The 19,526-nt window shown below is 31.7% G+C and overlaps 1 protein-coding gene across 4 annotated transcripts in view; it reads left to right on the top strand.

Annotated features, from left to right (window-relative positions):
* The window catches only part of CSMD3 (CUB and Sushi multiple domains 3), a 589,442-nt gene that overhangs the window by 228,928 nt on the left and 340,988 nt on the right, over window positions 1–19,526 (top strand). Inside the window, exons 7-8 of one of the 4 annotated variants that reach the window (XM_064395025.1) lie at window positions 6,482–6,787; window positions 18,206–18,283. The exons of 1 other annotated variant lie outside the window; for it this stretch is intronic. In XM_064395025.1, the coding sequence (XP_064251095.1) occupies window positions 6,482–6,787; window positions 18,206–18,283 (384 nt within the window). The remainder of the gene's footprint in view (window positions 1–6,481; window positions 6,788–18,205; window positions 18,284–19,526) is intronic. 2 more of the 4 variants (XM_064395032.1, XM_064395041.1) reach the window with 2 other exon arrangements.

Below are 19,526 nucleotides of genomic sequence, written 5' to 3'. Positions count from 1 at the left end.
CTTTTTGCTAAGTGATTGCTATATACATTTTCATGTATATGGTCTGTGTAGTAATTATTCTTTCAGATTTGCTTATTTGCTGTTATCCTATCCTTGAAAAAGGGAAATAACCTTCTTGCACTATGATTCACAGTCAAATTAGAAAGAAAATAAATATGTAAGGCAATATTCACAAGGCTTTTTACTTGACAAATACAATAAAGCTGCTTTTTTTAAGGTCAATAGATGTGATAGCTTTCCATTCCCAGCATTATATTGCTCATTTCATTGATTCCTACAACATTATTGAGAGTCTTGAAAAATTTTTAAGTTGTATTGTTTGAGGGTTTTTTTGTATGATTATGTTTATTTATACAGATCTATGTTACATTGCATATCTCTTTTGAAAAGAAAGCTAAGTATGACAGTATGAAAATTATTATTTTGTATTTTGAATAACTGCTTTCTCATTTACTAACATTCATTTATGTTAAGTTCTGGTTTTGGTTTTTTTTTTTCCTTTTTCTTAAAAGTAACAGGCCTTTCAAAAAGTACTTTCTCACTATAAATAAAGCAACTGAAATAACATTATCCATATGCAGCCCTATGTTGGTCATTTTCATATTTTTTTCTATTCAACAAACATATATTGTTGTAATAATTTTTTTTTGGCAGATATATATGTTAAAAAAATAGTAGCTCTGTCTATGTCCTGATTTTCTTAGAAAGGAAATAATATTGGAGATGTCTGGCATTTTGTCTGAATTTTCAGATTTCCAAATGTAATCAGTTTGATAAAATTAAAATGCAAAAATTTGCTATATTTTCAGTATCTGCTTAAAAAATGTAAAATGATCTTGAATTCACTGAGGCATATGGAAGATCATTGAGACATGTATTTGTGTATACTGAATTATGACATATCTCCTGCATCTCTGAAAATTCCTGGGTGATGCTTGTCACTTTCAGAGTGTTTTGGTACATATCTTACTGTAGTAAGGAAACAAAAGGAAACAAAAGGATTTTTTTAAACTTCTGGCTAGGTAGCTTTTGGAGTTTTTGCTATTTGTATAAGTCATTGCCTAATTGAAGTAAAGTCTAGAAATTTTTTTGAACCCTATCTTTTTCATTCATGTATTTCTTTACAACCACAGTTTTATTGTATTTCTGGAAAACCCCAGTTTCATTTATTTTCTGAACAGCTGTGAGGTGAAAATATATTTTTTCAGAAGAATATTTTATGGCAGCCATTAATACTGATTTTATGTTCTAAAATCTATGTTTATGTATCTGTTTCCTTTATTTTCTATGACAATTCATTCCTAAGAACAGGTAAAGATACTAGAAATTTATGAAGAATAAAAGAAGTGATTTTTAAAAATATGTCTGGAATGACATATGTTAAAATAGTCAAATAAGCTACTATATCTACATAAACTTTAAAATTCCTTTAACAGATCCAGAATATACTCTTCTTATTAGGTTTCCAACTTTACTGGAAATTTTTTGCAAGCATCAGATATTCAATGACAGAGAACATCAAAGAGAACAGTTAATTAAGATAGGAAAAAAAAAAAGTATCTTCTTAATAGGATGCTGGGGTCACTCCAAAATTATTTAAGTATAGGAAGGTTTTAAGTGAGGAAGCTAAGTAAGCCTTAACTCAAAGTCCTTGAACATCTGAAAGAATGAAGATGGAATATAGTTATTACTCTTTTAAAAAATTCTGTTTATAATTGTAACTCTCCTTTTTCCTTTAATGAGGTATGAATTTACTTTTTTGCTTAAGACTGTTTACACTTTTTTCTCAATTACCCATTGCAAAATAACAGACTGGCCTTTTGCTAATAAGCTGTGCAGGAAAAGTCCCAGGCTGACCTCATGCCAGTTACCTCATTAACACCTTCCTGTAGTCTAAGTCCCATTTAGGGTCGTCTGCATTAAGGACCTTTAGCCTTATTTGGGAAGTCTGTGGCTGGATCATATGTGTCACAAGAACTAATAAAGTCCTGTACCTTTATTCATCCTGAATAAATAAAAGAGTGAATATTCCGATTTGCTGTCACATTTTGAACTCAACATGGTTTTAGGAATTAATCTGCAAAACGAATTCTAATGAATTAGAATAGCTGTTGGTTGGTACCCTTTGGTCTTATGAACAATTTGCATGTTTTTATCTGTTCTTCAACTACTGAACTTAAAAAAAATTAAATTTAGAAAATAGTCATAAATGGTCCAGACTTTCTACCTAGAGTCCAGTAAAAAGTGGAGTATGACAAGTGTCTGTTCTGGTACAAGTTCTCTTCAACATGTTTATCAATGACCTTCAGTCATTGACAGAGAGCAGTTTTAATTGGATTTGCAGACACCACAATGTCAGTCATTATAGTCAAGGACCAACAATCAGTATAGCTGAGGAGAGGGTTGCCACAGGGACACAGACAAGCTGAAGGAATGAGCCAACAGGAATCCTGTGAAACTCAGCAAGGGTCAGTGTAATGTCCTCTAGCTGGGTAGGAAGAACCCCTGGCAACAGGAGTGTCTGATAGCAAACCACTCTGCTGAATAGACCCTGTGCATTGTGGCAGACAGCAAACTGAGCATGACAGCAACGTGCCCTGGGGAGAAAGAAGGCCAACAACATCCTGAGTTATGTTAATAAGAACGTGGTCAGTAGGTGGTCAGTAGATTCAAAGGGAAAGATTTTTGTCTTTACCTTAACTCTTCTGTGACCATAGCTGGAACAGTGCCTCAAGATTTGAGCTTCATGACAGGGAAGATGAGTTTTTCACTGAAGCAAGTTCAGTGGAGGGTCACCAAGATGGTTGGGGGCTGGAGAACTTACCCTGTGAGGGAAGACTGAGCAACCAGAGCTTTTTCAACCTGGAGAATAGGAAAGCTTTCCAAAGTCAGAGTCCTCTAAAAGGAAAAATAAAAATATAATTTTCAACAAGCGCTTTCAACTCTGTTAGACACCATTTTCTCCCTTATTTTTGTTTCAGCTGAATGCTTCTTAGAGTGGGCAAAGGTATTTATTATCTCCCTGGATTATTCCCTTAGGAATACTCATAAAAAGTTAGTCCACTAGATTAATTGTTAGTTGAACTTCCACTATGAGTTTATCTGGGGTAAATTTCCTTTGGTATCATGTTTACAACAGCAACCCTGTGTATACTTGTAGCATATTGCATATGCAAAGAGTGTGCATCGAGCACAGATTCATAATCTATTTTTGGAGCTTTGTTTCAGGCAAATGTCAAAGGCTCTTGCCTCTTTTCTTTACTAAAAATGATCCTGGAATCAAGAGCAACTTCCACTCCTATATAAATAGAAAGGCTTATGGGTCTCCCATATGTTTGCATTATCCTAAGTTTTAACAGTTGCAACACTTTTGAGTGGTGTCTTGTTAAGACTAGTTTTCTGAACTGAATTTCTCTGTAGATCATCAGCTTGATCTTTTTCTTTACTTCTACATAGATATAAGTTTTTAAGTGTAAATACCGCTTTGACTCTTTCCTTGTGTAAGCAGGTTCATTTGACATATTAAAGGTCCTCTGTTTTACTGACTTTCATCTGTTCTCGTTCCACAGAGACTTGCTTAGAGAAATGCTGGTCCAGTCCAGTAGGTCTCAGAGTGTTTTAGTGTGGGTTGGTCAGGGTCTCTTTCTTTGTGAACCCATGCCCTAAACAGCCATTATACTTTCTTGACCCCATGTCCTTACTGCTTCCTCATATGATTCATCCTGGCAGTTCCTCAAACTTCACATCTTCTCAGTGGCTGATTTTGAATTCAAAGTGATGCTCTGCCTCTGAGTTGACGTCAGTTGACTGCAAAATTTTGGTTGAAGCTTTTCCCAAAAAGCAGAGCTCAGTCTTTGTATCTTCCTTTTTGTGCCATTTATCATTAAAAGTTTTTCTTCTTTTATAATTTTTTTTATTAGAGTATTAAAGTAAAATAATATAGGAGTATTTCTTTATCACATATAAAATACAATTTTAAAAATAATCTTTTTCACAAATTGAAATGTCAGATGTGATTGCAGAAGACTGAAGTGGAGAGTATGTTAAAATGCCCTTGCAACAAATGTGTTTCAATCGGTCTAAGACTGTTTTTATAAAATAAATATGCCAAAATTCATACTTTTGCAGATTACAAATACTGTTTATAGAAACATTGATTGATCTACCCTGTGTACAAGATTGTTTATACATAACATTAATTTTCTCTCAAAAACCTCCATGTAAATCAAGCCATATTGTTTAACTTTACTGATCTTCATGAGTTCTTCAGTGTAAATGGGTGTGGAAACCTAACCACTTTCTGTTTGAAAATTGCCTCTGTATCAAAGTAGTACTTTCCAGTGTGTAAGCTTTGTAGCTTTAAGTAAGTTTAATTTTTCTTGCTATTTTCTTTTAAGATGAACTTTCTTTTAAGTTGTTATCATTTAAAGTGCTGTGTCTAGTTAAATAGGATAGATCATGCCATTTGATGGAGATTTTGAATATAGTTTTGCTTTGACCTTGATATTGAAAGCAGGTGAATGCCTGTTCTTGTACATTTGCATGCATGATAAAGATATGTTCACATAGATTTTGTTTTAATAGCAGTGGTTATGTAACATACATAAGTTTTCTTTGTTTTAAACAACATTTTTCTGTTCCAAAATATCTCTTGGCCATGCATTTGTATTTTCTGTGTTTTAAACTTGGTACCAATCTGTCAAAATTTATTGTATACGGAATCATTAATCCAGACTTTTGATAATATGCATATTGTGACAATTTTCTTCTTTTATTATGAAATAAAGAATAAAACATGTCTAGATCTATTTTAGTTACTTATGCCACTGCAATTATAGGATAGCAAATAGTTTTTGATTTGGTCTCTGACACATAAACTTGGATTCTTACATGGTGCTTCCAAGGTCTTTTAGTTTTGCAGGTGAAACAACCACTGATTTAAAAGTGCTATACTACAGAAAAGATATTAAGACATTAAATGTCAGATAGCGAAAACAATATGCACCCACATCAGCTTTGTTTGTTGTCTTTATAAAGCTAACATATCCTCTTAGTATTTTTAATAGTATGATAAACTATTTTAGCCTAAAATTTCTTCAGTGAACAAAAGAGAATTTATTAGCAAGACTATTTCTAATATGAGGATCTCTTCCATTATTTTATACAGAACATTTGAGAATTCTGTCGAGAGATTTGATATACCTTGTGCCTTAAATATACTGTATAATGCTTAATTCCTCTGGGAGTCTTATTTCCATTTTCTAGTGGACAGATTTTTCTAAAAGCGTGAAAACTCTTGTAGCTTTCCATACTGACATCACCCACTACATTTGAAAGACAAGGCTCAAAGTATAAGAGGAGAGCACAGAACAAAAAAGAGAAGTATGGAATACTATTGTCTGATGACTGTTCAAGGGCCCCTAATCATTATGATGGAAAAAAAAAGCCATGTTTTAAAGATACTAGTAAAAAATAGTACAGTTCATGCTACATCAGCTTTATTTATGCTATTTTTTATGGTGAATTTTGTTATTAATTGCCCAGTCATTTATTTGTTCCAGTCAAGATGGAGTTTCTACTGTGTTAAGGTGTTCTAAATGCTCACAGGTGAGAGACTTGGCTTCCAAACATTTGCAAGCAAATATGGGGGATGGGGAAGGATGAAAATGTTAATAAAATATTGAAAACATTTCTATGTATTTTAAATACTAGATAATTTTAAAGTGCAAATAGTGTTTCCACAGACAGGGCATGGGCATGGACAATTTTCTTAGCTTATCAAACATTTTCTGTGTGAGGATTTTTTAGTATAATAATCTGGTCTGTTACAGAAATCAGAGAGCAAAAAGAAAATTACATATGAAGCCTTTTTACCATCTTAACTATAAATAATAATGCTGACAAGTTTTGTTTAAATGGGTACCTCTTATTATTCCTTTACACTTGGCCTTGTGTCAAGTCTAAATGTGCTTTTAGAGCCCTATCAAGCTTTGATGACGAGAATCAGCATATCTGGCAGCCTTATTAGTGGCTGGATTAGTAGCTTATGGCAGCTTTTTCTGCTGCTTAGGTTACTATGTAATGCTGCCATTTCACTCCTCAATAGGATGGTTACTACTTTTCGAAGTGTGGGGGCCCTCTATCAATAGTATAGCTGCATATTTTGATCTAGCCATGCTGATTCAGGACCGAACATGCAGGGATGGAAATCATGTGTTGTCATTATGACTGGTAAAAAAGTTTAAGTTTTGAGGACATCTAATACTTAACATGTATTATCACTATTATTACAAAATGTTCACTAGCATTAAACAATGTTCTGATTGCTTCAATTTTTTTAAATAAAGCCTGTTGACTTTCCTCTTTTCATGTCAGTTGTCTTTACTATGTTAAACAGAGGGAAATTTAATCTTTTAGATTGATCACAAAAACACAATTCTAAAGAAAAAGTTAGCATCCAGTACTACTGTGTGTCCCACAGGTTCTTCTTTCATCAAAACTGCCTCCACTGGTGAGTTAGAGGAGCATATTGCAGCCACTACTGGTGCCATTACTGTTGCTAGCACATCTGCTGATGTTGCTGTATCCAGTGCAGTGACCACCTGTAGACAATCTGCTGAAGAACAACGAGTACAAGCTATGAATATAAGAAAATCAGTTCTGGAGTCGGCCACTTACAAGGAAACACTCTCTCTTCATCAAGCAAATTTACAAAGCACAAGACGACGAGCAAGAAATGCTGAACAGATAGAAAGAACTAAAGAACTTGCAGTTGTTACTCATAGAGGTATTGGATATTATTTTACTTGTGCCCATGTAGTTATGAAAAAATATTTTGTATTAATTAAAAATGAAAGTTCAGGTATCCATTTAGGAAATGTAATTGAACCAAATGAGAAAAAGGATTAAATTGAACCAAATGGGAAAAAGGATTAAATCTGTCTAACTTTGAGTTCTAGTAGGGCAGTCAGATGAAAAAAATGAAATTAGTAATAATATTGTCTTGGTTATTTAAATTGATTTGATTTATAAAAAGACAAAATGTACCTATAAGGAGTTTTGTGACTTTATAGCTTGCATCATTATATTTCACAATAAAGCCTAGTGTAAGAGACATCTGATGAAAGTTTAGAGAATTGAGATAGGACTATTAATCTATTCTGCATATGTGATTAGATATAATTAACCATAGCATTAAGAATGTACTTTATAAATAGCTGCTGTTCTAAACTAGTAGGTGATGCAGTTGTATTCATCTCCCATCTGTTTAAATCTTCAGCAAAATTTTGGTTTTTAAAACATCTCTACATATTCATTCTATCAAACATGAAATCAATGATCAAAGAAACATTTAGAACACTAGGATATTCAGCAAATATCAAAGTGTTAAAGCTAAAGATCTCATCTATTTTTACACTGAGATCATCTAATCTGCATGCTAAAGTATTCATAATGAACAACATTAGGAGAATAATACTAGCATTGTTTGCTGTGTTAAAAGTAAATGTCTATATCTGAAACATGAAGCTGACAAAAAGAAATGCTGGAATGTCTTAATTTAACCAGCAGATATTCAGAAAAAAATTGCATGTGGTGTGTTTTTAAACATGCACAATTTCAGGAAAGGCTCAGCTTAATTTTGCAGGATAATATTGAATACAATTTATATTATGTTTTGAATTTTTATTATGTGCTTCATGTTAATCAATTGTACATGAAAAATTTATAAAAACAAATATATTGATAAGAAGCACTTTTTATAGCCCAAGGAAATTGTAGAAGTCATATTATATGATTGATATTTTGTAGACAGTTTTATTTGGAATCTGCCATGTTACTGGATAGTCCCCTAGTGTAAGTTACTGTAGCTTCATTCACTAACACCTTTTGAAATAGGAGAGCTGCAGTTCTTCAACATTTAAAAATATATAATTAAATTGAATAAATGAAAAACAAACACTGTCTTTGGTTTACATATAAAATAGAAATCATGGCATAAAGGTTTATATTTCATTTGTATTCATTTCAGTGGAGAGCTGAAGTATTTTCTGGTTATTGACTGATATAAATTAATCAATAGTTTGGTTTGTACTAGTTGTGTGGCTGTGCACTCACTTCACAAAATCTTTGCTCAAGTTCAGAAAAACAGGCTTATTTTCAGTTATGAGGGCACATACAAGGATCTGTAATAATATCTTCTGATTTAAAGATGTAAGGATGTACTGCTCTGGCAGTTAAATATGGCAGTAATTGTGATACACATATAGTTTTTTCCCATTTTCTCTTTAGAATCATTACACTGCAGTGTCCTCTCCACTGTTTTCTCAGTGTTCCTTTCTTCTCTGACCTATTCCTTAGCACAAGATAGAGCTATGGCAAGTACTTCTAAATTATTTTATTAAAATAAAGTGCTAAACATTAGATAATTAAAAAAGGAGAATAATTTAGACATCAAGATACTGTAAAATAATGGTATGGTGCTAATTTTTCACATATTAAAATAGTAGTATAGCCACCAAAAGGTATGACAACCCACATACAACTGAAATCAGACTCTTTTCCACCTTAGTGGAGAAGAAAGGCCACACCTAGTTCCATGTGCTTTTTATTCACTCATGCAACGTTGGAAGTCTTGGTTTTGCTAGCATTCATTATACAAGAACTTTAAATTTTTTTACTGTGTCTCTTTCTCATGGAAGAGAATATGTGTGCATGCTATTAAAGAATGTTCCTATACTTATTAAAATTTACCATTTTTACTCAGCAAACACCAATATTTGATAACCGCCATTGAAACATATCAAATGACCTTTAATAAATAACCTATAATTTTCTTCCATGAAATATTCCTTATTAAAAACAAACAGACACATTCTGAAGGAATTTTTGTGAATGTGAGATGGTTGTTAATTGACTTGAAGGAATTTTTATCACAGAGGGGTATTCCAGAGGTATTTCTATAGAATTTCCTGTAGGTTATTATTGAAGTGTTTTAATACTCTTTGGCAATACTTTGTGCATAGAAGTTTAAAAAATCTGCATATTAAATAACTATGGAATTAAGAATTCCTACTTAAGAAATTTATATTAATTACTTTTAAATTATTTCTCTATTTAATAGCTATGAAAAATTAGGTTTTGCTTTGGAAATTTTTTTGCCATTTTTAATTTAAGAATTGCACTCCCAAGTTAAGCAAATTAATTCATAATTGAGAAGACAAAATTTAATAGACTAGTTACTAAAACTTACTATATGCAAGTGTGAATATTTAAAATTGTAAAAAATTATTGTATGTATAGACCTAACTGTAGGCTTTTTTGAGTATATTACTAGTAAGACCCAAACAGTACAGTTTTATGATATATTACCATAGATGCAAAATCATAACTGTAGAAAAAGAGTAGTATTGTTGGCCATCCATGGGATTGTTCTGTGAATAAAGTGTTTCAGAGTGAGTACACAATAACAATGCTCTGTTGTTTTGTAAAACTTTTTTGGACGTTTATGCATGAACAAGATGTATAGAGAGAACTAGAGGTTTATACATACCAAAAATTTGATTGCTAGCTGTAAATTGCTATACCATATATATGTACTACCTGGATCTCAATAATAATTTAAATTGTGTTAAAAGCTGACTGGTTACTATCTTCTCTAAGCATATTAGCTGGAAAAAGATGCATTAGGTGCATTTGGTGAAATACTTTCCTTAAAGTTAGGAAAGTACAAGAATTATTTTATAAGGCGATAGTGAGATCTCTTGAGGAATACTGTACATGATTATAGTTTCTTCATCAACAAGAATTCACAATGAATCAGATAAATAAAGGTACTATAATGGTGTTACATTTTCCTGATCATCCCACCTTACAAAATAAAATGTAAGACAGCATGAAAGCATACATTTTGAAGTGAATGTCAGTATGTAGAGAACTTAAGTAAGGACAAGTTAGTATATAATATTTAAATATTTTTTTATTAGGGAGATGAGTAAGAAGAGTTCTTGATATTGGAACACTGAAACCTTGTAGAAGGAGGGAGTAAATGAAGGATGAAAGCTTTGAAGATGCACCTTGACAGGCTAATGAAAAATATATTTAGATAGAATAGATGGTAGTGAAAACCAGCACATTTTGGGTCCTTAGTTCTAATGAAACCAAGTGGTTAAATTGAGAAAAGTTTGTCTCTTTATTCTGGAAGAAGGGGGGAGAAAAAGGATATCCCTAACCCCTTTCATTTAGTTAAACCAAGAAACTTCAAATGCTGAGATTTAGTAGAAATTCTTTTTCATGCTACAATCTACAGTTTCTAGTATGATCTGTATTTCTCAGATGTGAAAACAAGAAGACAATGAAACATGATAGAAACATGATAGAAACATGGTATTTCCAAGGGTTTTTTTTTGTTGTTGTTTTTTGTGTGTGTGGATTTTTTTGTGGTTTGTTTTGTTTTGGTTTAGTTTTTTTTTTGTTTTGTTTGTTTGTTTGGGGTTTTATTTGGTTTGGTTTGATTTAGGTTTTGGGTTTTTTTTTCCTCTTTAAATATTTAAGAATTGTTGGCTTCATCATGACTAAAGTAACAGAGGATAATATGACACGGCTTTGTTTTCTACTATTTTTTTCATATAGTGAAGTCAGAGTTTAGTAATGTTTTAGTCCTATTGAATTGTTCTATAGTTTGTATCAACTACATACTTATTAAGGTTTTAGAATTTTTATTTGTGTATATACATAGATCATGAGAGATATTTTAGAATATTTTCTTGTGAGAACTTATATAGCATACTTCTACTGTCTAAAGATATGATAAAAGAGATATGGGCAAATCTTAAAAGGCATTTGTACAGTGTGCTTAATAATATGACTTAAATTTTAGTCAGCCCTGAAGAGGTCAGACAGTTGAGTATTGATTGTTGTTGGTCCTTTCCAAGTATCCTATCATTTCTATTCTATTCTATTCTATTCTATTCTATTCTATTCTATTCTATTCTATTCTATTCTATTCTATTCCTCTCAACATTCATTTTAATATGGAAATACACATACATCATAACTAAATGCCCTTGAGAAACAAATGAGTACCATATTTAAACAATGAAAAACACCTCTATTACTGCAAGTAATAAATTAAATTTAGAAAAAATAAACAGTCAAAAAAAGCGATACAGTAGTTGGAGGAAAAAAATTAGCAGACTCAGGTTCAAATAGTGCTGGGAAATCTTAATTACTCTAGTCATCATCTAGCAGTTCACAAGTGTCTCTGAGCTTTTCTTAGTAAAATAATTTCAAGTGAACTCTGGATTCCAAAAAATGTTATGACTCCAAATTTCTCTTATTAAAGAGTAGAAATGTCACTAAGTGCTCACAAAATTTTAACCATATATTCTCAGTTTGAGGAAATGTATATTTTGATAATTCTACTTAACAATTTTTTACCATAATTTTATAATTTTATTAATATCTCTATTCTCTATCTTTCTCTATACCTTTTATTACTTTCTTGCAAGCCTTTATAATTTTTCTGTCCTTTCCCCTTTCTTCTATAGGAGTACTTGCCTTATGCTTTTTGATATCTGGCTTTATTTAGTATCTTAGAAATGGCCAGGAAAAAATGAATCAGGGAGAAAAAAAATCTTGCTACTGGGTATTCCCTATTAAATGAGCATTTATTTTTCCTCCTGTCTTACAGGAGAATTCATGATAGAAAGCAAGATTTTAAGATTTGTTACGCAAAATTAAATCATATGCTAATGGAATTTTTGAAAACAAAAAGATGTTATGAGAAAATTACTTATATTATTTTTTAAAGTTCTGATAAAAGTGTATGGAAGATCATTACTTTGGGATTAGTCAATATAGGACTTCTAAGGATTTGTTAGAAAATATGTATTCACATATCCTATTTTTTTGAGGTCTACTAAGAAGCAGGAAGAAGAAAGGAGGAGTAAAGATGGAGAGGCTTTTTGAAGAGCTGTTTAATATTTTTAAGTCTAGTAGATAATCTATCTGCATATGTCCTCAGGGCCTTTGGTTTCTTTGTTTTTGTTAGTGAAACTACAAAGATGAAAGTCTGAAGAAAGTAAATGTATTTGGCAGTAAGATTTCTAAGATTTTTTGTATACAAAAAGATTTGTGTTTAAGTAGCTTTCTTCTTAGAAAATGTTAAATGTTTCAAGAAATAAGCATAATACAAATGTAATCTAACACTCAAACATTTAACCACTGAATTGCATTTCTTTAATATTTCATTATACTTTTAGAAATACCTATTTAATATGTATAACAAACGCACAGATTTGGTCTGTTTGGTGGATGAGCTTTATAATGGATGGTTTGTTAATGTAAAAATTTTTATTAGACAAAAAGTGATAATAATATCCTAAACTTCTTGATATGTTCCCACTTGGAAAGAGGAAAGGAGACATTTTTTTCATCCAACAGTCAAATCTGGTAGTGCTTAGAAGGAAAAAAGGGAAAAAAAAGAAAATCAGTCATACTGATTTTAATAAATGAGTTATGGTAATGTTTTGATTGAATTATTGCCTTTTGTATTTTCTTGTCAATTTTCTTCTCAGAACTAGTTTTTCCTATTCATGTTTTTTTGCACTTCCTGCAGTTCTTAATCGTTTTTCATTACACTATAAATGTTTATATCTATAATAGGTATTTGTCTGATGTGTTGTGTCATTACTTTCCCTTGGTATTTCAAGTTTTCTTCTTTTGACCACGAATTGTTGGTATATATCAGACTTATTTTAGTTTGAATATTTTTAAAAAGTAGTGAAATTAGAATTTAATATTTAAAAACATATAAAATATATTTCCTTCTTTTTAAATTATTTTTTTCAATTTAGAGAAATTTTACGTACATATAGAGTATAGTAGAAAAACTAATTTTTTGATCATTTTAAATTAGTAATACAGTGCAATAAGTCAGTGTAATAATGCAGTAGTTGTAGTAATTTGAAATATAAATCTTCTATACAATTTGATTTTACCAGGGTACTGTAGAGTTTAAAGGGGAGAAGGGTGTGGGGAAATGGGTGAAGGGGGCGGGCAGTAAATAAAAAACTAAGATTAGCTCATGTAAAAACAAAATTTTCTTAGTATGAAAAGTGGGTGTTTCACCACTTGGTTGTCTTTTCATCTTTGCATGGCCCTTCATATTTAGGAAATTGTTAACCTATGCTGTTCATGCTGTACTACCAAAACTGATGAAAATTCATGTTCTGTCATGCTGAATTTCAAGGTGCAGAAAGTTTCTAGAAGATAGTGCTACATTAGTTGGCATGTTGGGTTACAGTGAAGTTTATTTGGGTAATCACTAGGTTTAGAGATTTTTTAGTGGTGATTTCCTTAGAAATACCTGGATATTTAACACTTACATTGTTAGAATTTGGAAAATATGAATAGTTAGTCGTATCATATATGTACAGAATTTTATGTAAATGAAAAAAAAAAAACCAAACCAAAACAAAAGAAATAGTAACTGACCTTTTTATGAGTAGTGAGTAGTAAGTTCAATGCATTTAGGCAGCAGATGTACTAGAGGAAATACAATGAATTAGACATATGCCAAAGGCGAACTGGAAGTATCATGCATGACGCATTTGGCATATCTGCACACACACAGCCAATGCTGGAAGTCCAAAGTATACAATACTCTTGTTTCTGACACTAGAAATTGTGTTGTTGTGAGTAAAATCTGCCATCACCACATACTGAAGATTTTAAATAATCATTGAATTAATGGTTCTGCACAAGTCAAAATCAGTTTTACTCTGTATTCTTAACAATTTTTTTTCTGCTACTTCAGAAAGCAGTTGAAAATTTAATTCCTTTTTATTTCCCATAGTATTATGCTTCTGAACATTTAATTTAAATAGTGCTGTATATACAATCTTGAAATAATGGCTTTGATGTTACACATTTTTCTCCATGTGCATTAGCTGAGTGATAATGACGATAAAGAGTAGTTCTGGAGAGGGGAAGGGCTGTTTCCATTGTTCTGTATAGTTACTTGAAATAATGCAACCTGATTGCCTACTTTGCATAGAACAATGATATTTTAGTACTCAGCATTTGAAATATTGTTTATATTTGATTTGAAAATTTACAAAATATAGAAAAGTATAAGCTGGACACTTCTGTTACATAAATGCTGTTGCATAACCAAAACAAAGATGTGAATTTGTGGGTTGTCAGTGTTTTAAATAAATATCATTCACATGGCTGTATTATCCTGATACTTCCATATTGTAGAAGCAAATTTTCCTTCTTTAATTTTTTCTCATTTGGCCCTGAGGACAGACTTTTTCAATGAAGTTGGAACTGTGTCAACTGAACAATCTTCTTTCAAAATGATTTTTTTTCTAGTGCTTGAGAGCTTGCTGTACTTTAGATCGTTATTCAAATTTTACATCTAAGTGGGGGTTTTTTATGATATCTGTGCTTAAAACTTCTTTACTTGAGGCCCTTTTTAATGCACTGATTTCTTTAATGCAGTGCCTATCCTGAAGTATAAAATGCTGGAATTGTCACTTAGTCCTTTCTTACAAGTGCTTGTATGTAGCATGCCTGCATATATTGCATACATGCACATAAGAATTTGGACAAATATGCATAATTACACAGCCTTTTTATTAAAGAAAATAAAAAAGACAATATTTTTGTCTGTGTGTGACTAAAATTTTGCCTGTAAATATTAGAATCTTCATTGTCTTACATGAGAGACCATTTTGGTCAAAATTTTCAAGAAAATATTTCTGAACACATTTCACTTTAAATTGGCTGCTTGAAAAGTGTGCATGTCTCTGGTATGTCTATTGACTGAATATTAGCTCACACATCTGTAATGAAAAATTCTTACCTTTATTACTGGGACTTCCCCCTTTATAAAGTATTCAGATACATTTTCCTTCTTTACAGAAAATATTGGACTTTCTAACCTTAGAAAAAGTAACAGAGAAAGAGGGAGAGGAAGAGAAAGGTAGAGCTGTTCAGTCTGAAGAAGTGAGGGCTTTGTGGGGACTTTGGAGCACCTTCAATTTCCTAGTGAGGACCTACAAGAGAGCTCTAGAGGACTTTTTATATGGGCATGTAGTAATAGGACAAGGCGAGTTGGCTTTAAGGTCAAGGAGGGTAGTTTTACATTAGATACTAAGTTCTTTACCTTGAGGGTGGTGAGGTACTAGAACAGGTACTTGGCAGTAGGTGATCCTTAGGTCCCTTCCAACCCAAACCATTCTATAATTCTATAGTAATAATAATAATAATAATAATAATAATAATAATAATAATAATAATAATAATAATAATAATAATAATAATAATAATAATAATTATTCTGTATTTGTATTAAAGTGAATTGAAGTAGGAAAAAAGCATGAGCTTGAGCCGAAATCCCAAGGTGGATGCCTAAATTATTTTCAGGGTTTTGACATAATCTCTGAATTGGTTTCACAGAGTTCTGATGCTACTCTTTATGCTTCATCCAGTCATGTGATCAAAAATAGATTCAGGATTATCAGAGATTTATTCTCATAGGAGATGTGCACCATTTCTTCTCCAAAAATAAACAATACAAATAAATGAACCTGCTGTCTTTATAAATTTTAAACCAACCAACCAACCAACCTAGAAGCCATATGTATTTAAATTATCATTTAAAAAAATTAAGCCTCTCCTTATTTTATGACACTGGAAAGATGGTTATGTCATATAGGTTTTTGTAAATTTAGATTACTTTTAGAATATAATTTTGTCTTATCACTACATTCCTCTTATATTTGTATGTCTCCACAGGAGTATTCTACTTCATTGGTGTAATCTATTTTCTTGGCTCTTGGCTGTTCAAATATATGAGAACATACTAATCTGACCATATTTAAATATTTGTACTATTGTTACTTCTGAACACTTATTCTTGAGAGAAATGGGCATATAAACTCACTTCATGCAAAAATAGGTACTTTAAGATGAGATTAACCGATCTCTTGAAGTGTCTGTTTTTCTTTGTGGATGGGCCTAGATGTGTACAACTACACAGTTTGTTTTCATGAATCCATCCTCTGAGACTTCTGAAAAGTGAAATCTACTTTCAGAACTTACTGTCATGTGTTTGACAAGCAAAAGAATCTTTATTTTTCCAAGTATAAAATAATCTATTTATTGGGTAGGAGATTTTTTTGTGATGGTGGGGTTATTTTTATGTATGTTTATGCAATTGCAGCCCAACACATAGTTAAAAGTCTGCATGTTTGCCATATAAATTTCTATAACTACTCCCGCACAGTGTATTCAGAAACCACTGTTCAGTGTATATACCTGCAAACCCCAGTTAGGAGTAAAATTCTTCTCTTGTAAAGGTGCTTTAGAGAGCTGAAATTGCTTGCCTTCTTAGTGATATTTAATAGTCTTGGCAAAGTGATGCAAATTATTATAAAAATCTTTGACTGATTTCACTGTGGTCACCAAGACACTCTTTTAACTATTTTCAGTTCCACCTTAGATCTTCTGAGCTCTTTTGGGATATGCCATCTACATGTTTCAGAATGAGTAGAAACAAATGAAAAAAAAATACAGGACAGTCTTCCTTTGTTAGTGTGTTGTTTTGATGACTTCTGAAAATAAAGAACAAACATATCTCTAATGAGAACATTTAAACTCATTCCAGTAACTGAGCTCATGTATTCAAGACCACTCCCATCTTGCTTAAGTGCTGCAAGAACTACGTCTATCTTCTGATTCATGAGGAGTTATTTTAGACTGATCCTCACAGAAAGCCAAGAGAAGGTTAGAGCTATAGTCCAACATTCCTATTTACATAGAAATAACATTTTAGAAAGCTCAGACCATGACAAGAGAGCATTGCTGTTATTCCAGTGTTGCTCTGCTGTATGAAGGTAGAGTTCTTTGGTCTGTGATTTCCCCTGAGGATAGAATTGCTTATGGACTTCAATTAATTTGGAGAGGGGGAGGGGCTTCTCCTATCAAGAGTAAAAAAAACACCAAAATCCAGAACTTTGTGGTAACATATATATTTTACTTCTGCAAATATTGTATTTCTCAAACCATTATCAATGTTTATATGTTACATTATAATAACATACAAGTAAATTTACATTTTGCCTTTCAAGGTAATATGTTTTTGTATTTATAAGAAAATTTGGTCTCTTCAATCAGAAGTATAAAAAAATGAGGTACAGTGTATCTAGTTAGGTTAAGTTCTCCTAGACACAATTCCTTTAATTTATGCTGTCTTCATTAGCAGAATTTGCCTGTGGCCAAGATAAAACATCTTCTACATAGTTTTTTTAAAAATAGACAGTGTCTGTTGTGGCTATAAAACCATTTAAGTATTTTGTACATAAACTCAACTTAAAATTTAAAATTTTTAAGCAGGTCCATTTTAATGCATAATTCACTACTTACAGGCCAAGACTATTAGAGATCAGGCACTTAGTTTAATGACTGAAAAGGAAAGTTTCTTGTAGTGTATTTGCTTATTCTTGCTTACATTTTTATATATGTGAAGTTTTGGGTTTATTCACAGTTTTATTGGTTGTTTTCTTTCAAAGATATGTTGAGGCCACAAGGTTTGCCTGGATTAACTGTTTATATCATAAAGCCAGCCCACAAGAAGGACTTTTACAGAAACAGATGAGCTTTGGGCTTAATGGAGAGGTGGGAGATAGCTACCTTCCATATCGCATTTTGCAAATAACAGATTTTTCAAGCTAGAAAGAAGACCAGCTGCAGAACCAACAGACAGCAGAATACCAGACTATTTTATTTTCTACATTCAAATACCTTTTTTCTTCCCTTTTTTTTTTCTCACCAGAGAAGAACAGCTATTTTTAGAGCAAACATATTTATGATTATTTTCATTTTCCAAGTTCCATAAATGTGTGACAATGTTTTACACAATTATGTGGTGCATGGAAATAAACACTTCTAGCCATATTTATTTTATTATTTATGCAGGAGAAAAATTAAGCTGCAAATACCATTTCTTTGCTTTGTCAGGTTTACAAATTGGTCTCAATATTTATTTTTCTAAATTGTTTCACACCAAAGGTATGAAATCTGAAGTTGTGAGGTAGACAGTACTCTAATTTGTATATACGTCCATGATAAAATTTGTCAAATGAAATATTTTAGATTGTATTGCCTGATACATGTTTTTGTTTTTGTTTTTAACTAGTGAAAAAGGCCATAGATTTTAAATCTAGAGGATTTAAATTGTTTCCAGGGAAAGACAACAGCAACAAGTTTTCTATCTGTGAGTGTACTCCTTTTTGTTACTTTTTCTAGTTCAAGAGTGAAGTTTGTGGTGTGCTGTTTGTGTGTAATTATTTATGTATTCTGATATTAGAACTGGTTTCTCCAGTCTGCATGGTGGATTTTTACGTATGGTTCTACTCCAAAGACAGCCTTTCTATAAATCTGGCATTGTATAAAGACACATTATTTTGTCAATATTTTGCAATAAATTTACAGTATTTGAAAGGAAAAAAATAGCCTTCTAGGTGTCAGCTGTAAATTTAGCTGTGAGTAAGAGATCAATTTTTTAAATTGAGCATTAGAAGTAGCATCAAATGCTGTGCGAATTATAGTGTGTCCTCATTTACAAGCACACAACCACACATAAGGTCACTTTCTGAAATTTTTTAAAACTCATTAAGTTTGACATTTTAGCTGATTAACTAGGTGTAGTTTTCAAAATTCTGAAGATGCTTCAATTTTAGTTACAGAAATTAGAAACTCAAAGTTCTTGACATCTCAGTGGACCAAGTCCTGATTATATCATAAGGAGTCAGGCAACTTTCTAGCACAAATTAAACAGGTGTGTCTCTAAATGTATTGAAAGGATACTTTTGAAAAAGAATGTGCCATTGTTATAGAGGCCTTTTTGGAATAGAACCACATTTTAAATATTTACAAGTAAATAAAATGGACTAAATATTTAGCATATGTTGGATTGTTCTACATTTCATTACTCTTCACAGGACTGAAAGAATTTGCTTTTGAAGCTCCCTGGGTTGGACATGTTTGAATTAATTATTTGTTTAAAGTATTGGTGATGAATTCAGTTTCCAGAACTTAGCAGCATTAGCATACATTTTTATTTTCAGTGTTAGATTTTAAACTGTCAAGATATTGGTTTTTAGACAAGATATCTCCAAATACCACAACCCTTTAGCATTCACAACTCAGAAAAATTAAGCAAAACACACTTCTGTTCAGTTTTTGTAATGTCATGTATTGCCATATTCAACTTCTCTGTAAACTGCATCACCTAAATAGTTTTGTAAGACATTTCTGGTTTACTTGAAAACCTTGTATCAAAATATTTAAAAACAAATATTCTTTTTATATCTATTGGGTGAATGGAAAACAGATTGATTGTGCAGAAGAAGTAACAGTAAGATAATTACAGTAGCATTTATAAAGTACATCACTGAGGTCTCTGTCTAATGCCCCATTTGTGATTCTGTAGTTATGAATAATAATACAATACTAAT

This window comes from Passer domesticus, chromosome 1, assembly GCF_036417665.1.
Source record: "Passer domesticus isolate bPasDom1 chromosome 1, bPasDom1.hap1, whole genome shotgun sequence".
Classification (NCBI taxonomy): domain Eukaryota; kingdom Metazoa; phylum Chordata; class Aves; order Passeriformes; family Passeridae; genus Passer; species Passer domesticus.
This window is presented reverse-complemented; position numbering and strand designations above follow the sequence as displayed.